This window comes from Colletotrichum abscissum (genome assembly GCF_030869225.1).
Source record: "Colletotrichum abscissum strain IMI 504890 chromosome Unknown Scaffold_8.1, whole genome shotgun sequence".
In the NCBI taxonomy this organism is placed as follows: Eukaryota; Fungi; Ascomycota; class Sordariomycetes; order Glomerellales; family Glomerellaceae; genus Colletotrichum; species Colletotrichum abscissum.
In genome coordinates, this window is record NW_026850525.1 from 756,748 (window position 1) to 780,110 (window position 23,363).

General features: G+C 53.6%; 5 protein-coding genes across 5 annotated transcripts; 1 reads left to right on the top strand and 4 right to left on the bottom strand.

Moving 5' to 3' along the window:
* Nucleotides 1-453: 453 nt before the first annotated feature.
* Nucleotides 454-3,333, top strand: CABS01_04255 (uncharacterized protein; the record flags this gene model as incomplete). The annotated part of the gene is made up of 3 exons (XM_060537626.1): nucleotides 454-751; nucleotides 1,980-2,709; nucleotides 2,793-3,333. The coding sequence occupies 3 exons, from the start codon at nucleotides 454-456 to the stop codon at nucleotides 3,331-3,333; spliced, it is 1,569 nt and encodes a 522-aa protein (XP_060390471.1).
* Nucleotides 3,334-5,262: 1,929 nt separating this feature from the next.
* CABS01_04256 (WSC domain-containing protein) lies at nucleotides 5,263-9,077 on the bottom strand (the record flags this gene model as incomplete). Its single annotated transcript, XM_060537627.1, has 4 exons — nucleotides 5,263-8,315; nucleotides 8,374-8,510; nucleotides 8,567-8,878; nucleotides 8,938-9,077. The coding sequence occupies 4 exons, from the start codon at nucleotides 9,075-9,077 to the stop codon at nucleotides 5,263-5,265; spliced, it is 3,642 nt and encodes a 1,213-aa protein (XP_060390472.1).
* Nucleotides 9,078-11,600: 2,523 nt separating this feature from the next.
* Nucleotides 11,601-11,911, bottom strand: CABS01_04257 (uncharacterized protein; the record flags this gene model as incomplete). The annotated part of the gene is made up of 2 exons (XM_060537628.1): nucleotides 11,601-11,796; nucleotides 11,877-11,911. 2 exons carry the CDS (start codon nucleotides 11,909-11,911, stop codon nucleotides 11,601-11,603), a joined length of 231 nt encoding a protein of 76 aa, XP_060390473.1.
* A 5,596-nt stretch (nucleotides 11,912-17,507) lies between these two features.
* CABS01_04258 (uncharacterized protein) lies at nucleotides 17,508-18,739 on the bottom strand (the record flags this gene model as incomplete). The annotated part of the gene is made up of 2 exons (XM_060537629.1): nucleotides 17,508-17,978; nucleotides 18,062-18,739. 2 exons carry the CDS (start codon nucleotides 18,737-18,739, stop codon nucleotides 17,508-17,510), a joined length of 1,149 nt encoding a protein of 382 aa, XP_060390474.1.
* Nucleotides 18,740-20,154: 1,415 nt separating this feature from the next.
* Nucleotides 20,155-23,323, bottom strand: CABS01_04259 (carbon-nitrogen hydrolase; the record flags this gene model as incomplete). The annotated part of the gene is made up of 12 exons (XM_060537630.1): nucleotides 20,155-20,282; nucleotides 20,356-20,403; nucleotides 20,464-20,707; nucleotides 20,862-20,989; nucleotides 21,222-21,235; nucleotides 21,288-21,310; nucleotides 21,377-21,852; nucleotides 21,918-21,990; nucleotides 22,050-22,559; nucleotides 22,638-23,030; nucleotides 23,100-23,177; nucleotides 23,270-23,323. The coding sequence occupies 12 exons, from the start codon at nucleotides 23,321-23,323 to the stop codon at nucleotides 20,155-20,157; spliced, it is 2,169 nt and encodes a 722-aa protein (XP_060390475.1).
* Nucleotides 23,324-23,363: the final 40 nt, after the last annotated feature.

Sequence of the window (23,363 nt, forward strand, 5' to 3'; positions counted from 1 at the left end):
GAGGTGCGCTGATGAAGAGGAGGAGAATGAGGGTCTCCTCCCCCCCCGAAGGCGGGCAGAAGAAAAGAAAAAGGCGCCCATGGGAATTTGGAATTCGCCCATCTTTAAGGCGGACGAAATCCCCTCACGGGCTGCCCCTTCCCATAGTTTTGAAACTCCGCTCCGAACCGGTGGGAACATTTCCACCTAATTATCTGCAAACGAGAGAGGGAAAAAACGTGACGACACTTTTTTTGGTGAGCGATCGATCAAATCGGAAGTCATCGACGCCAAACGTCACCCCGCTCATCGCACCTCTCATCTCATCACTCAACTCACCTCAAGCACTCACTCACTCACATCTCACCAATCCACCACGAAACGCCGACCGACACCACACACCTCCCATCGTCGGCGGTGAAGTTGCAGCGCCCAGCTCATCTCAATTGCAATTCTTCACGGCGTGTCGCGGTAATGGCGGACAATCAGGTGCGGCTGCAGCACGAGGCTTCGGTGAGGGCGGGGGAGGGGCAGCACCTCAGCCAACACCAAGGCCAGCAGCAGCAACGGCAGCAATATGACAGGTCAACGAGCGGCGACAGTCGAGCCGGCTTCGAGGAGTACTGGAGAGAAGAGAAGGAGAGCGAAAGGGCCGGGAGGGTGCAGTTCGTGAACGAGGGGCCGCCTTACCATCATCAATCGTCGTCGTCGCCGTTGGATCACCAATCGCAGCAGGTGTCGGGAGGAGGAGATCAGGAACTGCAGGGTTCTCGTGAGTATTTTGTGTTGTTTTCTTCATCCTGATGATGTTCGGTTTTGTAAAATGTTGTGTGTTGCAAAGTTGCGATGACAAGTGTCAGGAGTTGTCTTTCCCTTCATCCCGTCTTATCTTTGATTCCACATGCGCTCGTCCCATTTCTTATTTTTATTTTCCTATTCTCCTCCCGCCCGTTTTTTATTCACATATCCACCTCCCTTTCTCGGCCTTCATGATTCCACACACCTTCGTTGCTTGTTTTTTGATACTCCATACCTGTCCTTCCCTGTAACATCGTGGCCCGACCGTTCGCCCGCCCGTCCCCGTCCCCGATCGACGAGTGCACCGCCAGGGTCCTGGTGAATCGCATCCATCATGTTGGTGGTTACAGTGACCTTGTGTGGAACCGGTCACCTTCCCCATAATCAATGTCCATGGATGTCTCAGAGAGAAATACATGGGGATGAAGGGGACCAGAAGCCGACAATCCATGATCCAGAAGTGGTGGATGGTTGGATGGGAATAGGGATGGGGATGGGCTTTGTGAGTTATGCTATGTCAACCCCATGCCGGATTCCTCATGATTCCTCATCATCATGCCACCCACATCACACCCGAACCCTCTTGTGGCGTTAGACCCCTTCCCGCCGCTAAGAAATCCGAAGTTGGTGTGGTGGATTGGGGGGATCCGCGAACCGACCACAACCGCTGCTTGCTTGCTTGCTTGCTTGCTCGGCCTGCCCTACCAAACTAGCTATGCCCATGGGCCATTACCCAATGAACCACGTTTCCCATGTTGGTTTCTGGAAAAGCCGCACGAGCAATGCTGGGGGATGAGAGCTGGTGTCCTGGCATCTCTCCTTCCCGACTTGATTCCAACATCTCCCGGCTCGACGGTGGCCCGATGCGGCACACACCGCTGGTCATGGACCCCCGCGAATCACGTCTAGACGAGGCTTGGCTCCTGGAATCATCCATTCCCTGTTCGGAGACTATCCTACCCGTACCTTAACCACCCTCACTTCACTTACATCCACACCTGTACCCATCTACGAAATACCCATGCCACCTTTACGAACATCTACATTCCCAGATTCCTCATGTCTACGTCCAAGCTCCCGCCTTGGCTCCCATTCTCATATGCTTATATACTCTTTCCCTCCCTATTCCTTTCTCCCACGTGGGAAACCCATCACTTGAGGAAAACCATGCAACTCCAGACCAGACTAGAGAACTAATATAGTCCAACCCCCAACTCCAGCAGAATCGACAACACCCGGCCTCACGTCCGCAGAAAAGGCCAAAGAGAAGGCCAAGCTTCGCCGCCAGCAGGTCCGCAAGGCCCAGGTTCAGCACCGCACCCGCAAGGCCAACTACATCAAGCAGCTCGAGCTCGACGTCTGCAAGTTCAGGGATATGATCGCCGCCGCCGAGAAGGAGGTCCTCGCCTTCCGCCTCGAGAACGAGAACATGAGGGGCGCCCTCACCGCAAGAGGATTCGCGGTACCTCCTGAAGGCGCAAAGGGCGAGAGCGTCGTCGTCAGCGAAGTGCGGATCTGCGGGTCGCAGGAGCCCGTGGCGGTGCCGGAAGAAGTGTCGATGGCGCCGGCGGTGGTCCAGCAGCAACAGCAGCAGCAGCAATTACCTGCCGTCCCGACACAACGACAACTTTCCCAGCAGTCAGAGGGCCAACAAGCACAGTACTCGGCGGCTACTCCCCAGGGCGAAGAATCCCAGGTGGTGGCATATCAACCTCAGACGCTGGACTACGACCCGTACCCGCCGGTCGACCTCTTTGCGGACGTCAACATGGGCGAGGTCACAGTCACGATGCGCAAGGACGACGCCCTCGGCACGCCGTGCTTCCAGATCTCGTCGCCGTCGGCCGCGATCACATATACCCAGTCCCAGCCGCCGTCAGCAGATCAGCTGTCTGCGGAACAGGAGCTCATTGCCATCAACCTCATTCTCGCGTATGTTGCCACAAAAGCCATCCTCCCCCCTCCAGCAATCGTCGTCGCTGTAATTTTACTAACTAACCTCTCTTTACACACAGCATGGAACACATCTGCTGGAACCACTTCCACCCCCGCCAATTCCCAGCCCACGGCGACACCTGCAAGGCCGCCTCGGGCCACACAATGATGGCCTCGACCCTCTGCATGTCCTCCGCCCCCGCCCGCGTCTACCGCACCATCCGCCGCGGCGAGGCCTCCACCGTCTCGCACACATGGCAAGCCGACACCGGCGCGGGATCCTCTCTATCTCTGAAGTCCCTGCTGGCCCTCGCCAAGACGCTGAACCCGGGCGACATCGAGCTCACACCCGTGCAGGCGTGGTTCGAGCTCGCGGCGCGGTACGGGGCCGCGGCGCTGATGCGCGGAAACGTGATCGAGGCGCTCAAGAGGGAGTTTAGCGGGGTGGTGGATTGTATTCACTTTGGGGCCATCATTGAGCGGGATGCGTTTGAGAGTGTGGTGGCGAGGGTTATGGAGCGGGTGGGCGTTCCGGAGCTGGAGTGGGAGATGGATGTTGATGAGGGGGCTGGTGTGCGTGCTGGGGGTATGGTGTATGGTGCGCGGCAGATCACGGCTTGAATGTGAGGGTTGAGAGGAGGCATTCACCCCCGTGACCTGACATTTGGACTGCGGGAGTGGGAAGGCTTCCTTGAGAGTGCTGCGAGGTGTGGATTGCATATCGTCTACTCCGCCGAGGCGACTGATGAATTTACGACGGTTTCACGACTTTTACAAAAGGGAGAGAAGGGGATTTAGGCCGCATATTTTGCATCTCTAGACTGAAGACAGATCATGGATGAGATACATATCAACTGCACAGAGAACCAAGGTCCCCTAGAAAGCAGGGGACTTCACAAAGACTACATATCAATTGAGCAAGCCTTCAATTCGTTCAAGAGAGAAGCTCAAGTTTACTTTACACATATCCAGAGCCTCGTGTAAGTACACCTACCCATCGTCTGGTACGGAGCTGGCCAGCAGGGGCAAAGTGGGCCTCATTTGCATGTTGACTCTGACTGACCCCTGAGGGAAGAAAAAAAAAGATACAGGTCCCTGACCTATACCCTCCGGTAAACGTCGGTTCTCAAAGATCATTTAGTCCAAAAAAAAATATAAGAGACGAAGTGAAGTCAAACGGTTTGTCAACGGGGCGCTTGCCAAGCTTCACCATGATTGGGCGGGCAGGCGGGCTGACTGCTCCTCATGTGAGAAGGTGGAGATGTATGCAATGCATGTGGAATCTTCCTCTCTGTACCTTACACAATGTATCCGTACCTCTCCCTGTCTTCCGCCTCCTCACACCGAACTCCTCGCCCAGCTCTCAGACGCGTCTACCGACTTTACCAAATAGTATATTCCCAAACGGTACGTCAAAAAAACGAAATTATCTCTCTCCACATTGTCTCAGACCGTCTGGAAACAGCGAAGACGAAACTTGGCTAGCTGGCTGGATGTACGGATGTACGAGCCATGTATGTAATACGTCGATCCCTGCTTTGGGAATTTTTGGTCATCTTTTGGAATCATTGTTTCCCTTCTCCATTCACCGCTGTAACCTCAAATGCAGACACAGGGAAGGAAACCGGGGGAAAATCCATTGGGTGGAGAAAGGAAGACGGGGGGCCCTCTTATGGAGTATCCGTTTCCACAATTCTTGTTGACGGGATCATACTACGTACATGGGAGTCTTTGTCAGATCCGAAGACATGCATGAAGGAAAGAGAATCAAGACTCGGTCTAGAGATGGTGAGTGTATTATCATCTCCCCATGTAACTCGCTATAGTATGCAGGACGGAGATACTTTTCGGAATTTGGTCGTTCAGCTCTTTTCCTAGTGCGGTGAGTAGCGGTGAGTTGATCTTCTTCGTCCGTAGGGGTTTTGCTCCGATAAACGCTCCGTTTGACCAAAATAACGTAGCACTCAGTCCTAAGATTAGCCTAGCAGGAGTTGGGGGGGTCTAATCCAATGCCTAGCTTGCAAGATTCGGGCCAGATTCAGTCTCAATAGCAGCTCATTCCCTACAGAACTTCTATCAAGGTTGCATTTGATGGATGCCACACTTTGTGCATTTTGTAGCCTGGGAACAAAGTCACGAGAGCACATCACATCCAACGGGGTGCCACACGATGGTGAATTTTAAATGATTATAATTATATACTAAAACTAGTCTGCAGAAATGCCAAGTGTGGCCTCGTCGTTGTAGGAGATTTACCCAAGTCCTTGATGGACATCGTCATGAGTATCTGAATTCCCTTTGAATAACGAAAAATAAACTCCCAAATCATATTTCGCCATAGTGACTGTGTGTGTGTCTGTATGTGATCAGACATGTGTTTTTATCCCTAGGTCTAAAAGAAAGAAGATGCCCGAGAGAAGGAGAGAAGAAGAGAAAGTTTGGGATATCGCTTGTGAAAATAGTCAGGTAAAATGAAAAGAGCTCCTGGGACACAAAGCTCAAGTCTAGTTGGGAATAAATGACGCTTTGAATGTTGGAAAGATGTGGCTTTTAGACACCAGGCACCTTGAAGCCGGAGACTTGGGGCCAGTTGCCCAGGCTGGCGGGATCGCCACCGATGCGGACATAGACACCGACAGCGGGAATGCCGCCGTCGAGGACGAAGAACTGGTACCAGCCCGGAGGGGCGATACCGGCGTTGGGAGGTGCTGTGACGGTGCAGGTGGTAGGCCCGCAGGTGACAGCGGGGAAGAGAGTGCGAGCACCCATTGAGTTACCGTGCGTCGATCCCACGGCACCGAGGAGGGAGACCGTGATGTCGCCGTTAAGGGGGGCGTGACCAAGGCTGACAGAGATCTGCTGGCCGTAGGTCCAGTCCGTGTTGGCGATGGTGAAGGTAGGGCGAGTCTTGCCGGAGGTGAGGTAAGGAGGCTTGAAGACCTCGACACGGTACTCCTGGGGGTTGACGCCATCTTCGGGGTCAGAACCACTGACGAGAACGCGACCGTCAAGAAGAGTGATGGACTCAGAGTGGTAAAGGCGGGCAATGGTGGTGTTGGCCATGACTGTGATGCGCTGGCCAATCTTCTTCGAGGGGTCGTACAGAAGAGCATTGAGGTTGGGGTCGTTGGCGAGACCAAACCCAGCAACGCCGTGCTGAGCACCGTTGTTGATGAGGTAAGTTCCATCAGGAAGGGGGGCAATGCAGGACATGACACGACGCGAGGGCATACGCTCAATCACCCACTTAGGGTTGGTGCCTTCGGGCTCGATGGAAACGCAGTTGTCCATGGCAGTAGCAGGACCCTCGGTAGAACCACCGCAGATGAGAACGCCAAGCGGGTCAGTGTAGGGAGCGTGCTGGGGAAGAAGAATACCAGTTCCCTCAAGAGGATAAGTGCGACCGCCCTTGGGGTTGTTGACAGCACCAGGGATGTTGGGGAGAATCGTCTTGGTGTTGAAGGTGACGTGGTCAAGAATTCTAGCCTCGTTCCAGTACGCAACGAAGATGTCCTTACTGGGGAGAACGGCAACGAAGGGATACAGGTTGTTGGGATCAGTGCGCGCGAGCCAATCCATGTACAAGGGCTTAGTGCCAGTGCTGGGTAGAAGCTCGATGGTGGGCACAGCGCGGCCGTTGGATCCCTCCTCACCACCGATGACGAAGATGGAACCGTTGGCCATGATCATAGCAGAGGGATACCAGCGGCCATCCTGCAGGCGGAGGTTGGTAACGTCCTCCTGCCAGTCATTGGTGCCAGGGGTTCCAGGCTTGCCATCGGGCCAGTACAGGCGGACGCCGTAGGTAGAATCACCAGACCATCCACCAATGTTGAGCTGGCGACCAGCCTTGTCAGGAAGGGTGATGCCGGCAGAGCAGAAGATGTCGGTCTTGACGTGCATCTCTCTCCAGGCTTTGCTGATATCCGGGACGAGGGAAAGGTCGAGCTCGTAAGCGCCGGTAGAGTTGGGCGGGCCAGTGCCGAACTTCTCGAGGAAGGAAACTTTGCCGGTGATGGTCTCCATCGTCATCAGGGGAATGGTCACACCGCCAATAAGGTTCTCGTAGACACCGGCACTGGCAGCATCGGTACCGAAGTTCCATGAGTAGAGAGGCGTAGTGCCAGTCCAGAAGTAGGTCGAGAGGCGAGCACCACCACCGCAGATGGAGCTGCGGTTTCCAGGGCAAACAATGTTGCACTCAGAGTCGTCGACAAAGGCGGCCTTCTGGGTGACGATATTGGCAGGGTCACCACAGTAGCATTCTTCACCATACTCGAGTCCGGCTGCCATGTATCCGTACTCGGCGCACCTGTCCAAGCACATACCGGCCGTCATGGTACCGGGAAACAGGTTCTGCCAGTAGAAGGTACGCGGGTTAGGCTGAGCTCCGACATTGTCCTGAACACAGCCCTGGTAGGTCCAGCTTCCGTTGAAGCCGCTTCTCTGGGGAACGGGCGGAGCGTATGTCTGAGGAGTGCCCTTGGAGATGATGGTCATACGATTACCGCCACCGCACATTTCGGAGGCCTTACCTCCACAGGCAGTGTTGCAGGATGTCGGGTCAGATGCCACAGCACCGCCGTTGTAGATGGCGTTACCGCAGAAGCACTGAGTGTGATACTCGGCACCAGCGACAGTGTAACCGGCATCGGAACAGGCCTTGGCGCAGGAAGCGAGGGTCATTGCCGGGTCGTCTTGAAGCTGGTTGGGAAGAATGCGGCCTTTCAGGTTGTCGACCCAGCAGCCCTGGTTAGTCCAGCCAGTGGGGAACCCAGTGGCAGCGGGAGCTGCTGTAGAGCTGGTAGATGAAGCGGCACCAGTCACTGAGCCACTGACAGTTGAAGATGAAGCTGACGAGGATGAGGACGAAGACTGAGTTGCGCTTCCAATGGTGTAGACAGAAAGGCGATTGCCCTCTCCGCAGTACTGGAACTGGTTGCCCATGCACTTCATGGAGCACTGGCTAGACGGAGCAGCGACTGAGCCAGCGGCAAACGAGTTACCACACCAGCACTCGCGAGAGTATTCGACACCGAAGAAGGTGTTTCCATCGCAGAAAGCAGCACACTTCTCCAAAGTCATGTCGTCAGAAGCGGTTGTCTTCGCGCTGAGAGCACGGGCGTTGGTAGCTTCAGTCTGGCAGCCATACCACTTCCAAACACCGACAGTCGCGGGTTGACTGGGGCCAGTCGGGGTGGGGGTCGCGGAGCTGCTGGAGGAAGAACTGGAAGAGACAACAGTGCTGGAAGAAGATACAACACTGCTAGATGAGGAAACCACGCTGCTGGACGAGGAGACTGCGCTGCTGGACGAGGAGACTGCGCTGCTGGACGAGGAGACTACGCTGCTAGACGAGGAGATTGCGCTGCTGAAAGAGGAAACAGCAGTGCTCGAGGAAGTGCTGGTGCTTGAGCTGGAGGTCGAAGCACCTGTTGGCGCAGGGGTAGATGTTGAGGTGGGAAGAGGCTTGTACTGGTGCTGGAAGTCGTAGACATTCAAACGGTTGGGGCCACCACAATACTCAGAAGAGTTGCCGTTGCAGAGCATGTTGCAGCCATCGACGGCAGGGGCACCGCCGTTGGAGATGGTGCTGCCACAGACTGGTAGCATAAGTGTTAACGATTTACTACGAGAATCACAAGCGCAAGGAGAACTTACAGCATTCGCCAGAGTATTCGACACCAGCGAGGATGAAGTTAGCATTAGCGCAAGCAGCAGTGCACTTGGCAACGGTCATCTCGCCACCAGGAATGCTTCCGATTCCGTACGTGAGAGCACGGCCAGTGGTTCCCTCTCTATTGGTCTTGTCAATTGTGTGGTCTTGAAGTCGTCGAGGCAGTATTCAACTCACGAGTAGCACCCAATGCTGCTCCAGTCGCCAACACCGGGGTTGACAGAGGGGCCCAAAATGAGGGACGTCTGATATAACGACAGTCGGTTGGGGCCTCCACAAGGCTGAGTAGCGTTTCCGCTGCATGGCGTTGAGCAGTCGGCCTCGTTGGCGAGAACACCGTCCTTGGCCAAGGCATTACCGCAGTAGCATTCATTGTAGTACTCGGTACCAGCGTAGGAGAAACCCTTGTTGTAGCAGTACGTTGTGCAGGCATCGTTGCTCATCTGCCCATTTGCCGTGGTGGCATCAGAGATTGTTCGGCCGACATCGCTATTGTTTGGTCAGCACTTTGAGTTTTGTTCAGAAGCCTTTCTCACGGGTTATCATACACATAACAGCCCTTGTAGGTGTAGCCGTGAGGGAGAGTTGCGGGAGGCGCCGCGCGTTTGTAAATGCCAGGTGGATAAGCGAGTGCATTAGCGAGAGAAGACGCAGAAAGAACAACGAAAGACAACTGTGTGGTCCTCATGGTGACAAGTGTGTGCCAAGAGGCAGAAACCAACACAAGATGTTGATACTAAGGAGTGTATAGAAGAGGTGAAGGGTGAAGAGGAAAGAGGGTCATGATGAAGCCGGGAATCATGAAGGTATATATGAATTTCGATTCACGGCATGGGCAATCTCATGTGGCAGCGAGTGGCCCAACACGAAGGAGCCCTAGGGAAACGGGTACGCGATAGACCCGACTAGGCTCCCGGCGACTTCTACCACCTCGAGAGAGAGGCGATACCCCCCTCGTGGGCCAGGGGTTCCCGGAAGGTTGCAACGGAACAGAGTCCAAGAAGGGGACTAGGGGTTGCCATACTCACATGGAGGGCTAGTACACAAGAGTATCAGTAAGGCTAACCGGGGAAGCCAGATGGGCGTAAGCTGTGCACTTGCAGCATGTAGTGTGGGATTAGCCTACGTGGTGGGCCGGGAGCTGACTTCTTGGTGCCAGGCTGGGATGATGGGAGAAGACCGAGGTTACTCGTAAGGGGTGGAAGAGAGAATTGGGACATTGTCAGGTCGCGAACCTGGCTTGAGGGCTGAAGACGATACACACGAGGCGAGAACAATGAGAAAGAACTAGACGCTAGCCGTGAATAACCTCTCGACTCATTACGCCTGGGTAAGAAACCGTTAGCCGCCCTGGACCATTCCAGTGGTGCCGCTCTCGCTATTTCCATAGCTATGTCTGTGGCAGATAATATTGTCCGTCTCCTCCACTTAGGTGTGAAGGAGCGAAGCGCCTTGTGTGTGCGAGACGGCAAGAAGGGGGCAATATGGGAGAGGGGCGTTCTAAAGCCCAGAGTAGGAGGCTTCGTGGCTTCGGACTAAGGGACGGTTGTATGGCCAGACGAGAGGCAGAAAACGCCGGGCTCCCAGACCAGCTCTTGGCCCAAATGACAACCTTGAATATGTGGAGATTAAGCACCAGACGCAAGGAGATGGGCAGAAAAGACCAGACTGAAAGGTGCGTGCGCTGACTTTGTTGCAATTCGTTCAACTGGCAAGTGACGGAAAGATGTGTGTGTTGTGTTTTCTCCAAGATGCGCGCTTTGGGACCAGGGTCGTCGAGCAGACTAGCGCCAGAGGGGTTCGTACCCGCGGTACCTTGGGATGATGTGGGGTCTGATCATGCAGGGGCCACCCCAGTCAGCACTTGGCCATCTCTCTTTCCGGCAAGGGGGCAAGGAGCAGGGAACTGATGTTATTGCCATTCTTAGCCGTTGTATTCTTACCAAGTACCTTACCCAGGCAGCGACGAGAACGAGATACGAAGACGCTGTCGCCGTTGTAGATGCAAGGTTCTTTCCTACACAGTTTTGTGGCTGGAATACGAGTAAGAGACTTTAGGTCTGGTTGGCACCAAGACCCGAGGATATCCTTACTCATCCAGGATGTAGGGTGTTATTTGTGTTTGCTTGTGGTATCCATTGCCTCAAGGTGGGATCTTCGGTGAAGAAAATTCCGACATTCGCCGCGGTCCCATGAGCAGATCCTCTTGATCCCAACACCATGCCGGTCCATGATCTCGATACAGAATTACAGGGCAACAGTTACACGTCAAACATTCGGTCGTGGAACTCCAAACTCACGAAGAATAGAGCAAAAATGGTCAGTGAAGGGTCTGGAACCACGACACCCGAGTAATTATTGCCCTGGCCAAGCTTGTTTCCTGAAGCACTACATGAGCCGCACCGCAAGCCATCTCGAATGCGGCTGAGAAGTAGTGCTGGTGACGATCCCACGCCTTTGATGTTGCTTGTTATTCTGGGCTCGGTATCCTAGAGATGGAAGATCTAAAACTCGAACTCCTCGTCTGCGACATTGTGATTTACGAGCCGCATCCAAATTTGGAGCACGATAGCACCCGTTTCAATGACAAAGGATTTTCATCTAGAATGGGCCCGAGGCGTTGCGTCGGTGGAGCTCTGCCGTGGTTGACCAGACATCAATGTCATTGTGGGCTGTGAGAACAAAGGCCAGCAAGAATTACCGCTGTGGTACCGGATGCTTGGGAACTTGGTTTGCTGCCAAGAAGTGTCAAAGGAGGGAGCGAGGCTTTTCCTTCTCCATTGATTCGAGCAGTCGGCCGTAGTTCTCGTCCGAAGCCCAGCAACCGCTCTCTTGGCTTGAGATAGCCGGGAGAAAACCCCCGCCCAGAAAGTGTCTAATAACCGAGACCCGTTAAGCCATTGCGATGCGAGTTAGACAGTCGATGGCCAGTGCTTTTTGTATCAGTTTCTTGCCATCGGACGATACGAGATGTTAGTTGCTGACTTGCAGTAGATTGGACGAGTCAAGATGACTTGACTTTTCCCTTTGACTGGCATTTCGACCGGCGGCAACCAGGTCCCCTGACCCGTGGACCCCGTGGACTGTGGTGCGGATTCACGGAAGGAGGGACCCCTGCAACTCCACACTTGAAAGGTACCTCCCTAAGTATATTTCTGCATCTTCGATGCCCTGGTACCCTGTCATTCTGGTCACCTTAATCCAGATTAGGTTAAGTGGGTAACGTGGGATCGAATGCCCCTGCGCGAAAAGGGGGTGGATAGAGGAAGGCGTGAGATTGAGTTGCTGCTTCCAGTTCAGAGCCGTAATCCTGTGCCGCCTTCCTGCTGTTGAACATCCGATGTTTCCACGTTAATCTGATGCTGGCAACTGCCTTCTTGCCCAAAGCGAGTGCCGCCGCCAAATACCTACCGTTCTAAACGATGGAAAGTAACAACCTGGAAGCTACCTATCTGAGGGAGGTACGGATGGACCTTTCCGTCCTCACCTTCCTTCCGTCAGCGGAATGGCAGTAAGGTACATCCCGAGGCCTAACACAGAAACGCCTAGTGTGTATCCGTCCCATTCTCCGAATCCTCCGGTAGCCACACCGTCCACAAACACAAGAATAAACTCGAACTGGACCACGTTACCAACGACACGGTAACGAGCCTCGTCCGTTGATATCAAACGTAAAGACGTACGGCGTAGTCGGATGCAGACAAGTAAACCTAAAGCTAAACCTTTGGAGATATCCACACCGTTCGATATCACATCCCACTATTCAGTTCAGCCTTGAAACCCGGCGTGGGAAGTGTGTAACGGCCTGCAGTTCGTGCAAGACATTGCAGCAAGTTTCTTTTCAAGTTTCGATCCAGCATACGACAAGGCGCTCCCCAGGCTCCTCACAAACGCCTGGAGATCTCTTTCCCCCGCTCTAGGCAGAATTCCCTGCTCTCAGCTACGGCTGGAGGGACAGTTCTTGATTCGACCTGGCCAACTCTCCCAAAGTTTCTCCACTTTAGCGCTGCAGGCCCAGATTGCCCGGTTCGTATGTGATCAACTCGCACCTGGTCGGGGCTTTGTGATCCGTACAATTTCCGCCATCATTTGCTGTCGTCGAGGCGCCCACACTCCGGAATAGCTGAGGCCACGCAGGTGTCATTATTGACAAATGCTGACCACCACCTAGAAGACCTGCATTAGGATACTGCTCGCCGAGACAACCTTATCGGTCGGAAACTTGGCACTTGATCGATAAGGTACGTTCTCAGTCACGGCAAAAGATTGCGACCGATCTAGGGGTCAACAGTTGCGGAAGCGTTTACAAATCGAAAGATTCCACGATGCAGTCCTCTCTACGCTGATTTACCGTAACAGAAAAGCATGTACGTTAGACTGAATGTACTTGCGAAGAGCCACGAAACAACCAGCCGACATCGATGAAGCCACGAAGTAACTAAAGCTTGACGAACATCTCGACTGAACCGCCCCGCGGTTACTCGTCCGCCACTCACCCAGAAACGAGTCCAACGACTCAGTTGCCGGGAAATGTCCCAAACGCTGATTAACTCTATTTGAGTCAACTAGCTACTTGGCTCGGCTCAATAGCGTCAGCCAAACCAGCAGCGCTGGGCGAGGCCAGCCTCGACAGCCCCGACAAGTCGCAAGCCACTTCCTGTGCCGCCTTACCTTTTTCTCTTCCGTCGATGATACAAACGCCTCATGCCTTTCTGCATGGCTCAAGAGCCTTCTCTCGAAAATGACTGCAGTGGATGCTTGGGCCTGTTCCTGAGGTTGCAATCTGATGTGGCGGCCAAGCCAACCAATGCCAAGCCGGCCTTTCTGTCAGATGCACAGGAGCTGACAATCATCGCAGCTGCACGTATGCATGTAATGCATGGCGATGTGACCTCAGAACCTCGTATACATACCACATTCTCAAAGATCGCGGGGTCTTGAATGGCCTCTTTGCCACGATGCAAGTGGGAGCTTTGGCCCAATTACACAGAGCTGGCCAAAGACTTTGGCGAGCAACCAAGATCGAAAATGTCCAGTCTTCATGACGGAATCAAGTAACACAACCAGCGCGCTTTCAATACACAGACTGTCATCTCTGACGTTGTTGACATGGATCGGAGAGATTCGTCCAAGCAAACCTGGAGAGGTTTCTCCGCCGCTCGTTAATGTCTCTGAACTTGTCTAGCCTTACACCAACTACCGCCAATACTCAAGTTTCTTCACGGCCGGCTTGAAGCAGTCAAGGTCATGGACACTAGGTACCTTATGTGGTTATTGCCCGGAGAGCAGCTCAATCAACAGCCGAGTCCCAGTGGTTTGGGAAAGCACTCGGCGGCGTTGAAAGTGGCCAGCGCCACCCTTGCTGGTTCACATCGATGATCGAGGGCTTGAGATGTCGTCGCTCAAGACACTTGGACATCAAGTTGCGTTCTTTTCTCTATGTTCTGGGCCATCTTTGGCTTTCTTTACCTGCCGGTCAACGGCCGTGACTTCCATTTTGGGAACTAATGCTTGCCGATGCTGACGTGCTGCCTCCTAGCGATTACCGCCAAATATTGAACACCATGGGAGAAAATTCCTCTTGGGTCAACTTTTGCTTCCACAATGCATCTAGCGTTGGGATATGAGACGGCCATGGCCGACGTCCCCCGACATTTTAACATTAGGCCTACGCGGAACCCCGCCTTACTACGCCGATGCCTTATCTTTGAATTAAGGTCGGCTGGACGTTCCAAAAGAGTCTAATCAGACTCGTGGAATTTGTGAGCGGGATCTATCAGCTCCTCCCTTTGACCCCTGACTAGTGGCTCTATCCGCAAAGTTGTACTCTAGAACTGTTGGCACCGCTAGCCCAAACAATAGTCTGTTTCCTCCTCTCAGCTCTCCACACTACTCACTCGCATCTTCAGCCTTGACAACGCTGTTTGTTTTTCACCACATGAGAAACTCTTGCCACTGGCAAAATATCAAGGCTCAAGATCGACAGCAGTGATGAAGTGTGCAGTGTAGGTCGCATACTCTGACAGATGTGCAGGCCTCTTGGCAACAATCGGCTTTTGGCCCATCCGAACTCGACCTCTCGCACAGACTGCGGAGTTAAACAAGCCAGTTCTCATCCATAATCTCGCGAATTGAAGAGTTCGTCCGAAGAATGGTCCGCTTGCTAGGTGTCACCCGCGCCGCCCGAGCGGTCCTGAAGCTGAGATCTCGCCCACGGTCTCTTGCTTGATTGAGCCTCGAGAAGTGATGTGATCACGGACCTGCACTGGCGTCCTAATGGTCTGGATTCTCATTTCCACATTGCCAATCATTTGCACATCTTCAATGGACTCTTATTGGGCATTCTACGCAGGGGATCTCTATGGGCCACGACAGCCTGCTCTGCATCGATCTGCACTGCGCTGGCATCTTTGCCAAGAAGCACAAGCAGAAGCCATTTCTCTCGGCATGAGGTCTCTTGGTGATACCAAGCTTTGTGGCATCAGGCTGGGAGCTCTGTGCTGGCTTCAGGTGCGGGAAAAGCTTCGAGTTACGTGCGGGAATACATGGGAGCAGTTACTGGAATGCGCCACGATGATATTTGGATGCACTGCTTGGCACGTGTTCGTCGAACTTAAAGAGCGCATGATATCCCCGGTGATCACGCAGATCGTACGTGTGCGACAAGAGAAGAATATCGTCGGTTGACCAACTCCCACCGCCTTGTCCGACAAACAGGATTCCAAGTGTCACCATGGTACAAGGTGCTTGACCGCGACTTTAAAATAGCCGTCTTCAACGACACAAAACGAGTCCAAGACGCCAGCCTGAGACAAAAACGGATCATGTCGCGGGAAGCTCAGTCAGGCAATATGTGTCAGCCATCTTTTCGAGCCCCGATGTCTTGCCGGCTGTGACGGCTACGAAAGAATGGAACGCGATGCCCGACAGCCGCGTCTGCAGGTTATTACCTTTCAACAAACAAACCTTATTGCACCGTTGAACAACCCGCAGCCCTACCGATCTCGTCAGTTTGGGCGCCGTCACATCCGCGGAGGAGGAATTGGTCCCGATGACCACAGCCGAGTTACACAGATGTGCTGGTGGCCGGCCTATTTCGATATTGACAAGAAAGGCCCCGAGAGCTACTTACGCAAGTCCGCTACTGAGTGGAAACTATCTTTTAATTCGGCTCTGTCAAGAGGATGCATCGAAGAGGATTTCAAGGTGGTTTTGTAATACCGTCAGGCAAAGCAGCTGCCCGGAGCTACGTTACCTGCAGTAGGCGGCGGGCGGGCTTTGACGTTGGCGGGCCCATTTCAGGTTGCTGCGATTAAATCCTTATTTATTTTTTTCACCCGCAGCCGTTGCAGATCTGCTAACGTTCGAAAGGCCCCAGCGATGGTCTCGATCTCAATCTGCTAGCTACTACCGAAAACGACGCGAGCGAAAAGGTAAAGGGAACAGGCCCGCGTTTTCAAAGAAAGATCAACAACGTCGTCTTCAAAGTGGAAACGCGGAGTCCCCTTGCCTCTAGGAAACTGCAAGGGCCCACGATTGGGAAAAGGTTATTTCGTGTGCAGGGCTCTTTTTCTCGGAAGCTGTGTGAGACATTTCTGCTTGGAGCATCTCCCAGACCCAATTCGAGCATGGTCCGCTTGCCGATCTCGACTTTTCTTTTCCGGATTTTTGAGACAACTCGACCAGGGCCAATCGTCGATTATCGAGGTTTTACTAGTGCCGATTTCTTGAGGAGAGGACTTCGATTCATCGTCCGCTCATTCGTCGACATCTTTGCTTTTTGCTGAGACATTTGGACTTGGCAGGGAAGATACTGCAACTGGACGGACAACCCTGCGCTCTGGTAGATTTTCTCTCGCTATGTGGAGAATGTGATAGCTGGACTCGCCCAGCTACGACTTTCTCAATGTCAACTTGCTCGACTTGCCGCGGAATCCCTCTACCGAGACACAGAGTATCAAAATTGCCTTGAGGCTGGTGAAAGCCATCTGGAAGTGTTTTCTCCGACACTGGTCACCCCTCGTCCCGCTACAGATTCTTTCCTCCCTTTCTATTCGGAACCAGCGTGGGACTGGAAGCTTGCCTCGGGACTAATTCCTCCCTTGCCTTTGCATAGACAAAATAGGTAAGATGGGTTAGTCAAAGATTTTCATCGCTAGATGGTGCAAGAAGCAAAAAAAAACCCGGCGGGAATTGAACACGGAAACAATCGTCAGCACAGCAATGTCTTGTGTCTCCATTGACTTTGCTCGGGAGGATTGTGGAACGGATGACACCCGCAATTCTTTTTCGACGTCTTGGGACTATTTTGACAATAGTACTGTACTTTGGTGGTTTGAGTTATCGGGTTGCGAAGTCGACAGAAGTTTCATCTCAACATGTTCCGTATAGTCGAGGCGGCAATATCTTTGCAACAACACCGGCCGTTTTCCTTCTTTCAGTGTAGTTTGTGAGAAGTAGTCGTATAGAGGTCATACTGAAATATCAATCGATATCGATTTCAATGAGTTGTACGGGTAACACATTGTGCTCGGATACGTGATCCCAGCGCGCATGGCCAAAGGGTTTCTCTCGCGTAGCCTGGCAATCTTGACGAATTTCATATGGTTAGCATATGTCAGGATCTTAAGTCTATCTAATTACCATGTCTTGATTATTCTAGTTTGACTTAATTCAGTGGACGACAAGTATCATTGTAAAGAGCGTACTGTTTGACTCTTCGGGTTCGAAACTATGTGCAGGTATCTGACATGGACAAACTTTTGCGATATTGGATTATCAGATGAAAGAGTGAAAAAGTTGGATCTCTACAACGTCAGTCCTAGCAGCCAATCGAGTCGAGTACATATACTAAGAATGAGGTGCTTTCATGGAATTACCATTTATCAAAATGGCAACCGGAATTCAACATATTTGCTTTTCTAACATGAACACTTGGGTCATCAAGAGACTCACAAACCGCATCTAACAACTTTGAGGAAATCTGACATCAGATAAGAAATATAGAAGATCTAGAGAAGGCAGGAGAATGGTGTAACATCAACCCAGCAGGAAATTTTCTCCCCTAAGGAAAGCATCCCATCGCCCCTTTTCCGAAAGCCTCACAACTTTCCACCACTTATGCGCACGCAGCAGTCGCAGCAGCAGTGGAAGTAGCAGCCGGCGCACCACCGCTGAAAGCACCAGTACCGCTAGGCATTCCACCGCTGGGCATGTCACCACTCAGTCCACCATCCGACTCGCCCTCGACCGCGACACCGCCCGCCTCAGTCAACTCGAAATCGTAGCTGGTCTCGTAGGAAGCAGAGCGGTTGACGCCGATCGTAATCCAGCCGAAGAGTCCGTCGGCGACGTCGTCGCCCAGGTAGGCGTAGTCGAAGAAGGGGTCCGAGTCGGCGTTGGAGCCGAGCTGGCTCGTGACGACGTGGTCGTCAGCGTTGAGGGTCACGTCGACGGTGTTGAGGGTGTAGGGGTAGAGGGACTCGACCTCGGTGATGAGGTCTTGGTCCCAGAAGAGCTGGCCGATGTGGGCTGCGTGGGAGGAGGAGAGGGTGTTGTTCGGGAGGACTGTCGCGTCGAGGAAAGCGACCTGGTTTTGCGTGTGTTAGTATGAGATGCCCTCTGGTTGGGGAAAAGAGGTTGAGGATTTTGCTCTCTGGAGAGAGAACTAACCATGTGGTGATGCGTCGCGCGGCCATCATAGTGACCGGGGAACTTGGTCGTAAACTGCACCACACCATCGGCGTCCGTCTTCTGAATACCGCGAAGGAACGCCTTATCCAGGTTACTCGCGTCATTCACATCGCCGTTCATGGAACTCTGCACGCCAGAGTAGACGCCCGTAGCATTGCAGTTCCACAGATCCCAGTACAAATCCGTAATCGGCTCGCACGTCTCGACATCGATAAACTGCCCGTCGAGAACGACATCCACGCCCTCCTGGTCGTCGCGCAGGTCGGAGCGCAGGTGCTCCCCCTTTACCCAAAAGGGGCCGATCTCGCCCTCCGGGTCGAGAATGCAGGTGTGGTTGGAGCCAAAGAGGTCCGCGGACGCGGTGGAGGTGTCGATGCCGACGTGCGAGGAGGTGAGGTTGTGGCCTACGCCCGCGCTGTCGGTGGCGCGCTTGCGGATGGCGCGGTGGTAGGCGATGGCGTCGGCGCGGCGGACGAGGGCGCGGGCTTGGAGGTCGCGGTAGACCTTTGACGAGGAGCAGGCTTCGAGGCCGCGGCGGGCGAGGCCGTGGTGGGCGTGGCGGGAGGCGAGGAGGGAGGGGTGGGTTTCTTCGTGGTGGCCTGGGTGGGCGGTGCCGAGGAGGGCGGAGGTGAGGACGAGGAGGACGGCGGGATGCATTGTTCGTTGTTGTTGTCTTTGGGGGGAAAGAGTGGTGGTTTCGTTGTATAAGTGAGTGAGTAAGAGTCGTGAGACTGTGAAAGAGAGTAAAGGTTTGGGAAAGACCTGTGTGATAGCTTCTCAATGCTTGGATTGCTGATGTCTCATTCTTCTCTTCTCTCGTCGATGGTGATTCGACGATCCTTATATACTTCCATCTCGTTCAAGAGGCCTCTCTCTCCTTTTCCGTTGTCTCCCACTTTGGCGATGCTTGCTTCTGCGTTGTTCGCCCAGTCGTCACCCGTCGTCGTCACGTACATCGTCACTACAATTCCGCTGCCGTCGAAGCAAAAGTTCATCCACTCCTCCAAAGTGGACTATGAGAACCTTGCCATGTTCCGGATGAACTCCCGCCACATAGGAAGCGAAACAAAAAAAAACACTGTCCTTTCCTGACGTTTGCAGATCTCCATGTTTCTCCCCCCCTTTCACAGAAAAGCATACGCACATAGCTATGGTCCACATCCTAAATCGACCTCACTGACTACCTTAACTTACACACCGCAGGACATGTTCAGACGGAGCCACGACCGTGTTGGCCAATAAGCTCACATGCTTAGCCATCACAACCACGCTTTCGAAGGGAGGACGGGGAGATGGGGACGGGAACAAACGTCACCCTGCCCCTTAGAAGTCTTGGCAGGAGGGCTGGACTGTGCAAGGAATCTCGCATCGTGAGAGCGTTACCGCGTACTCGAGAGCCTATTATTCAATCCCACCGTGTATATGAAGTACATGTTGACATGGGTTCCTCCCGGAGCCACCCACCCCACCTGGAGAGAATTACCATCTCAGAACCGCTGATTGGCCACATCGCACTAGATATGTTTGGGCAGTGATGGACTTTCCGGATCCGAAGTGAGGTAATAGTCGGATGGACAGCCGGCGCTCTGCCGGAGGCTTGTAGTCGGGAAATGTGGGGTAGACTGTGGAGGGGCGGGAAGGGGGGAGGCAGCAGCCGGCATGTGGGAGCCGTGGCCCGTAACGAACAAGCTCTACAGAGGTGGTCTGTAGGGGAGTCCAAACAACGAATAGGGAGCCTCATTACACGCGTCCTTCTGGTCATTATACTCTGTGATACAGTGTTCGGGGAATTTTGTTAGATTCGGGGTCCGACGATACCGCGGGATCCATGGAGTCTATGGGTGGTATGGACCCAGCATCTTGTTTCTAGCGCAATTCTTCTCTCCCTTAAGGAATCTGTTTCCACCTCGATCGCCGGAACGCTAGCCCTACGCTGTGGGTCGAGTGCGAGGACCCATAAGAATTACAGGGCCCCTCGTTCTCCATGCGGAACCATGCGGACTATGCCTCCATCATTCTCTACCTCAAGGCAGGGGGGGTTACGGACTATGGACTACAGACTACGAATACACTTATGCCTTGGTCTTTGCCCTCCGCTTCTCAATCTTTGCAAGCTCCGCATCAATCTTTTTGAAACTCCAGCTCTTCCAGAAGGGGGGATACAAGAAGGGTCGGAGGTCGAACCTATTGTCGTCGGGTGCTATTATCGACCAGTCAGTGACTTACTGAACCGGGGGAAAAGAAAGAAACTGGGTTGCGATGTGCTGCCATACAGTAGTCATTGCAGTGAAGAGCCGGTGTAAGCGTCGTCATCTTGTGTCCTTTTCGCCAAAGTTAGAACAACCTAACAGCGATCGTCTCACAAGGCAGGAACAACTCACTATTGATGGCGTAAAAGTGGAAAAACTTCTTGACCTTATCGGCCGTCTGGCTAGGCTCGTACGCGGGAGCATCATCATCGGGACCACGCTTGCGGTCGACGCTCCAGTCGTGGACAAGGCGTTGGAACATGCCGTACGGGCCCAGCTTGTTCACCTTGCGGAGGCGGCCCATGATGGTCAGCTCTTGATAGGTCATGCCCATGTCCACCTCGTCGCTCTGTACATAGGTCTCTGAGATGGGTTCCTACAATGCGATTGTGATCACGTCAGTCAGGCTGTTTGTCCCCGCAAAATCTTTTTCTTGTCAAGACAAGGGAGGATGCTGGCGCATGAGTTGAGCCGCAGCTCTTGCGCGTTCAGCGGGCGGGGCTTGAGGGGCTAGCGGGTATATCACGTACAAGCTCTGCGGTCGGGACCGCCGTTAGGAAGTCGTGGAGACACGGGATGTTGAAGTCCTTTTCGGCCCACGCGATGAAGCGTTTGAGGTCGGCTTTGTCGATGGAGCCAATCGGGTTGATATCCGCACCTAGATTTTGAGTGTCAGTCAGGCATGGAGTTAAGGTAGACTTCCTCCGATGCTGTAGAGTCGTCATGCAGTCCTTGCTCCCTTGCTAGTACTGGCAATGATACCAGGATGTAGGCAGGGAGTAGGATACCGATACTGTTGAATAACACGCAGACGGACTAGTCCAGACTTCTCTTAAAGTGATGTGGGGTACTAGCTCCCATGAATAGAACGTAGCGGGATGAAAGCTTACTGGAACAATCATATCTGAAATTAGTTAGTATGAGTCACTCCCTGTCGTCAAATTTGGATCACTGACTTGGTAAAGTAGCCTCTGAGGGACTGTGACAGTTGTTAGATGACAGCAAAGCGGAGATGGACGTGGGTATCAAAGCAAAGCAAACGCACCTCTCCGACATTTGCACTGCCCAAAACAAGCAGACCGCCACCGCCAGGTCGTCCGCGGGCCGTGGGAAGAAGCTGCCCAAACTCGTACGCGGTCACCATGCGGATTCTCGCCTGGATACACTGAAGCGTCAGATTCTCCTGGTTCGTCCCGCCTTCGACCTTGAACCTCGGCTCAAAGTTGAGCGCCGTGACGGCGAGGCTCTTTTGGGCGTTGTAGACGTCGTCAATATCGAGGTTGATGTGGTAGCTGCCAATGGCTTCGGCGAGGTCCCTGGCGCGCTGACGCGTCTCGACGGAGCTCTGCGTTTTCATGCCCATGTAGATGGTTGAGAAGATTTGGTTGCAGAGAGCCTGGGGCGTCTTGGGGAGCACGCCTTCGCCGTCGTACTTTGCCAGGCGCTTGACGTCCTCGATTACCTGGGCGTTACCCTCCTCTACGGCCTTCATTACGATGCGACACATGGAGAAGACGATTGCTGTGAAAGGGGTGTCAGTGGCGACTGATTTCAGGGGTGACTGGCGAAGGGAGAGAAAGGCGTACTCGCTGTGGCGCAAGAGTCAATTCCTCCACTCAGGGGTACCAAGTAACCTGCAGTTCCGGATCTGCGGAGATACTAATAGGGGGAGTTGGGTCAGCCGGGCATATAGAAAAGGAGTACTTGGCCCAACTCACATCCCAGAGGTAGCAGCCAGCACATAGAGCAATCTCTTCCTCAACCGAGTAATACTTGGGCTTGATAGGGGGCGAAGGGGTGATCATGATATCCGCGTCCTCGTCCTCGGAGCTAAGCTCAAAAGCAGTCTGGATCCGCTGATACTTGGCATCAGATCGCGCAGCCTGGAGACCGCGAGAGATGGCCGAACGGTAGGCGCGAACTTCTTCAAGGTCGACAGTGGCCGTGACGACCTCAACATCATTCAGGCTGAATTGCGACCCCTGAGCCACGACGTCTCCGTTGACCAAGATCATGGCGGAGCCGTCGTAGTACAGCCTGTCGCCGTCGCAACCCTGTTGATTGGCGTAGAGATAGACGCCGCCGCACTTGCGCGTGGCTTCCATGATGAGCTGGAGACGAGTGTCGAGCTTCTGCAGGGTGAAGTGTGAGCCACTGGAGTTGGTGATGATCTCTACGCCGTCAAGACTCATTGCGATGTGCGGGGCATTGGGCGTGAAGAGCTCTTCCTGTGGGTGAGTTTGTCAGCTCATTTTCCATGGACACCGAGCCAATGAACCGCCGTGCGTGGCCTCTAACGAACTCACACAGGTCTCTGCTCCAAAGCACGTATCGGGAGTGGAAACCACGGCGTCGCCAAAGATGACGTGGGTAGACCCCTGGATATCCTGGAGGATCCGGGGCAGATGGTACTCCTCCGTCTGTCTGGGATGCATCCAGGGCGTGAAGTGGCGCATTTCGCGGTAGTTACCATCGTTAGCGAGCCACATCTTGGGCCTGATCATGAGAATCTTGCCGTCGAGGCAGAGCACCCGGCAGTTGAAGCGCTGGTTGCGGTGCTGCACGGGCATACCGATGTCGAGGAGGATGCCGTGACAGGTCTCGTCGAGCAGGATGCGACGAAGCATCTCGAAACAGTGCAGGTAGAGGTCTTGCTCGAGGAGGTGGTCGAGACATCCGTAGCCGCATATCTCTAGTTCCTGCGGTGGTGTTAGACTCTAGCGCATCCTTGCAATGCTGCATCGTAGTTGGAGCTTCACAATACTTACAGGACCGACACGCAGGCGAGCTCCAGCTGCCTTTGCCTTTTGGATACTCTCAATAATTCGAGCGGCATTTCCTTCCCACTATATGTGATCCCATTTAGCATCTGCCTCCTGAACATAGATGAGGGGTCGTATGAATGGCACTTCATCTATGTTAGTTGCGGAACCCTTACGTCCAATGCCCACTGGTTCAGCGAACAAGTCGCAACAGTGATGAGATGTCCCATGCTGACCAGCTCGAGTTATCTGGACACAACGATGTGTTAG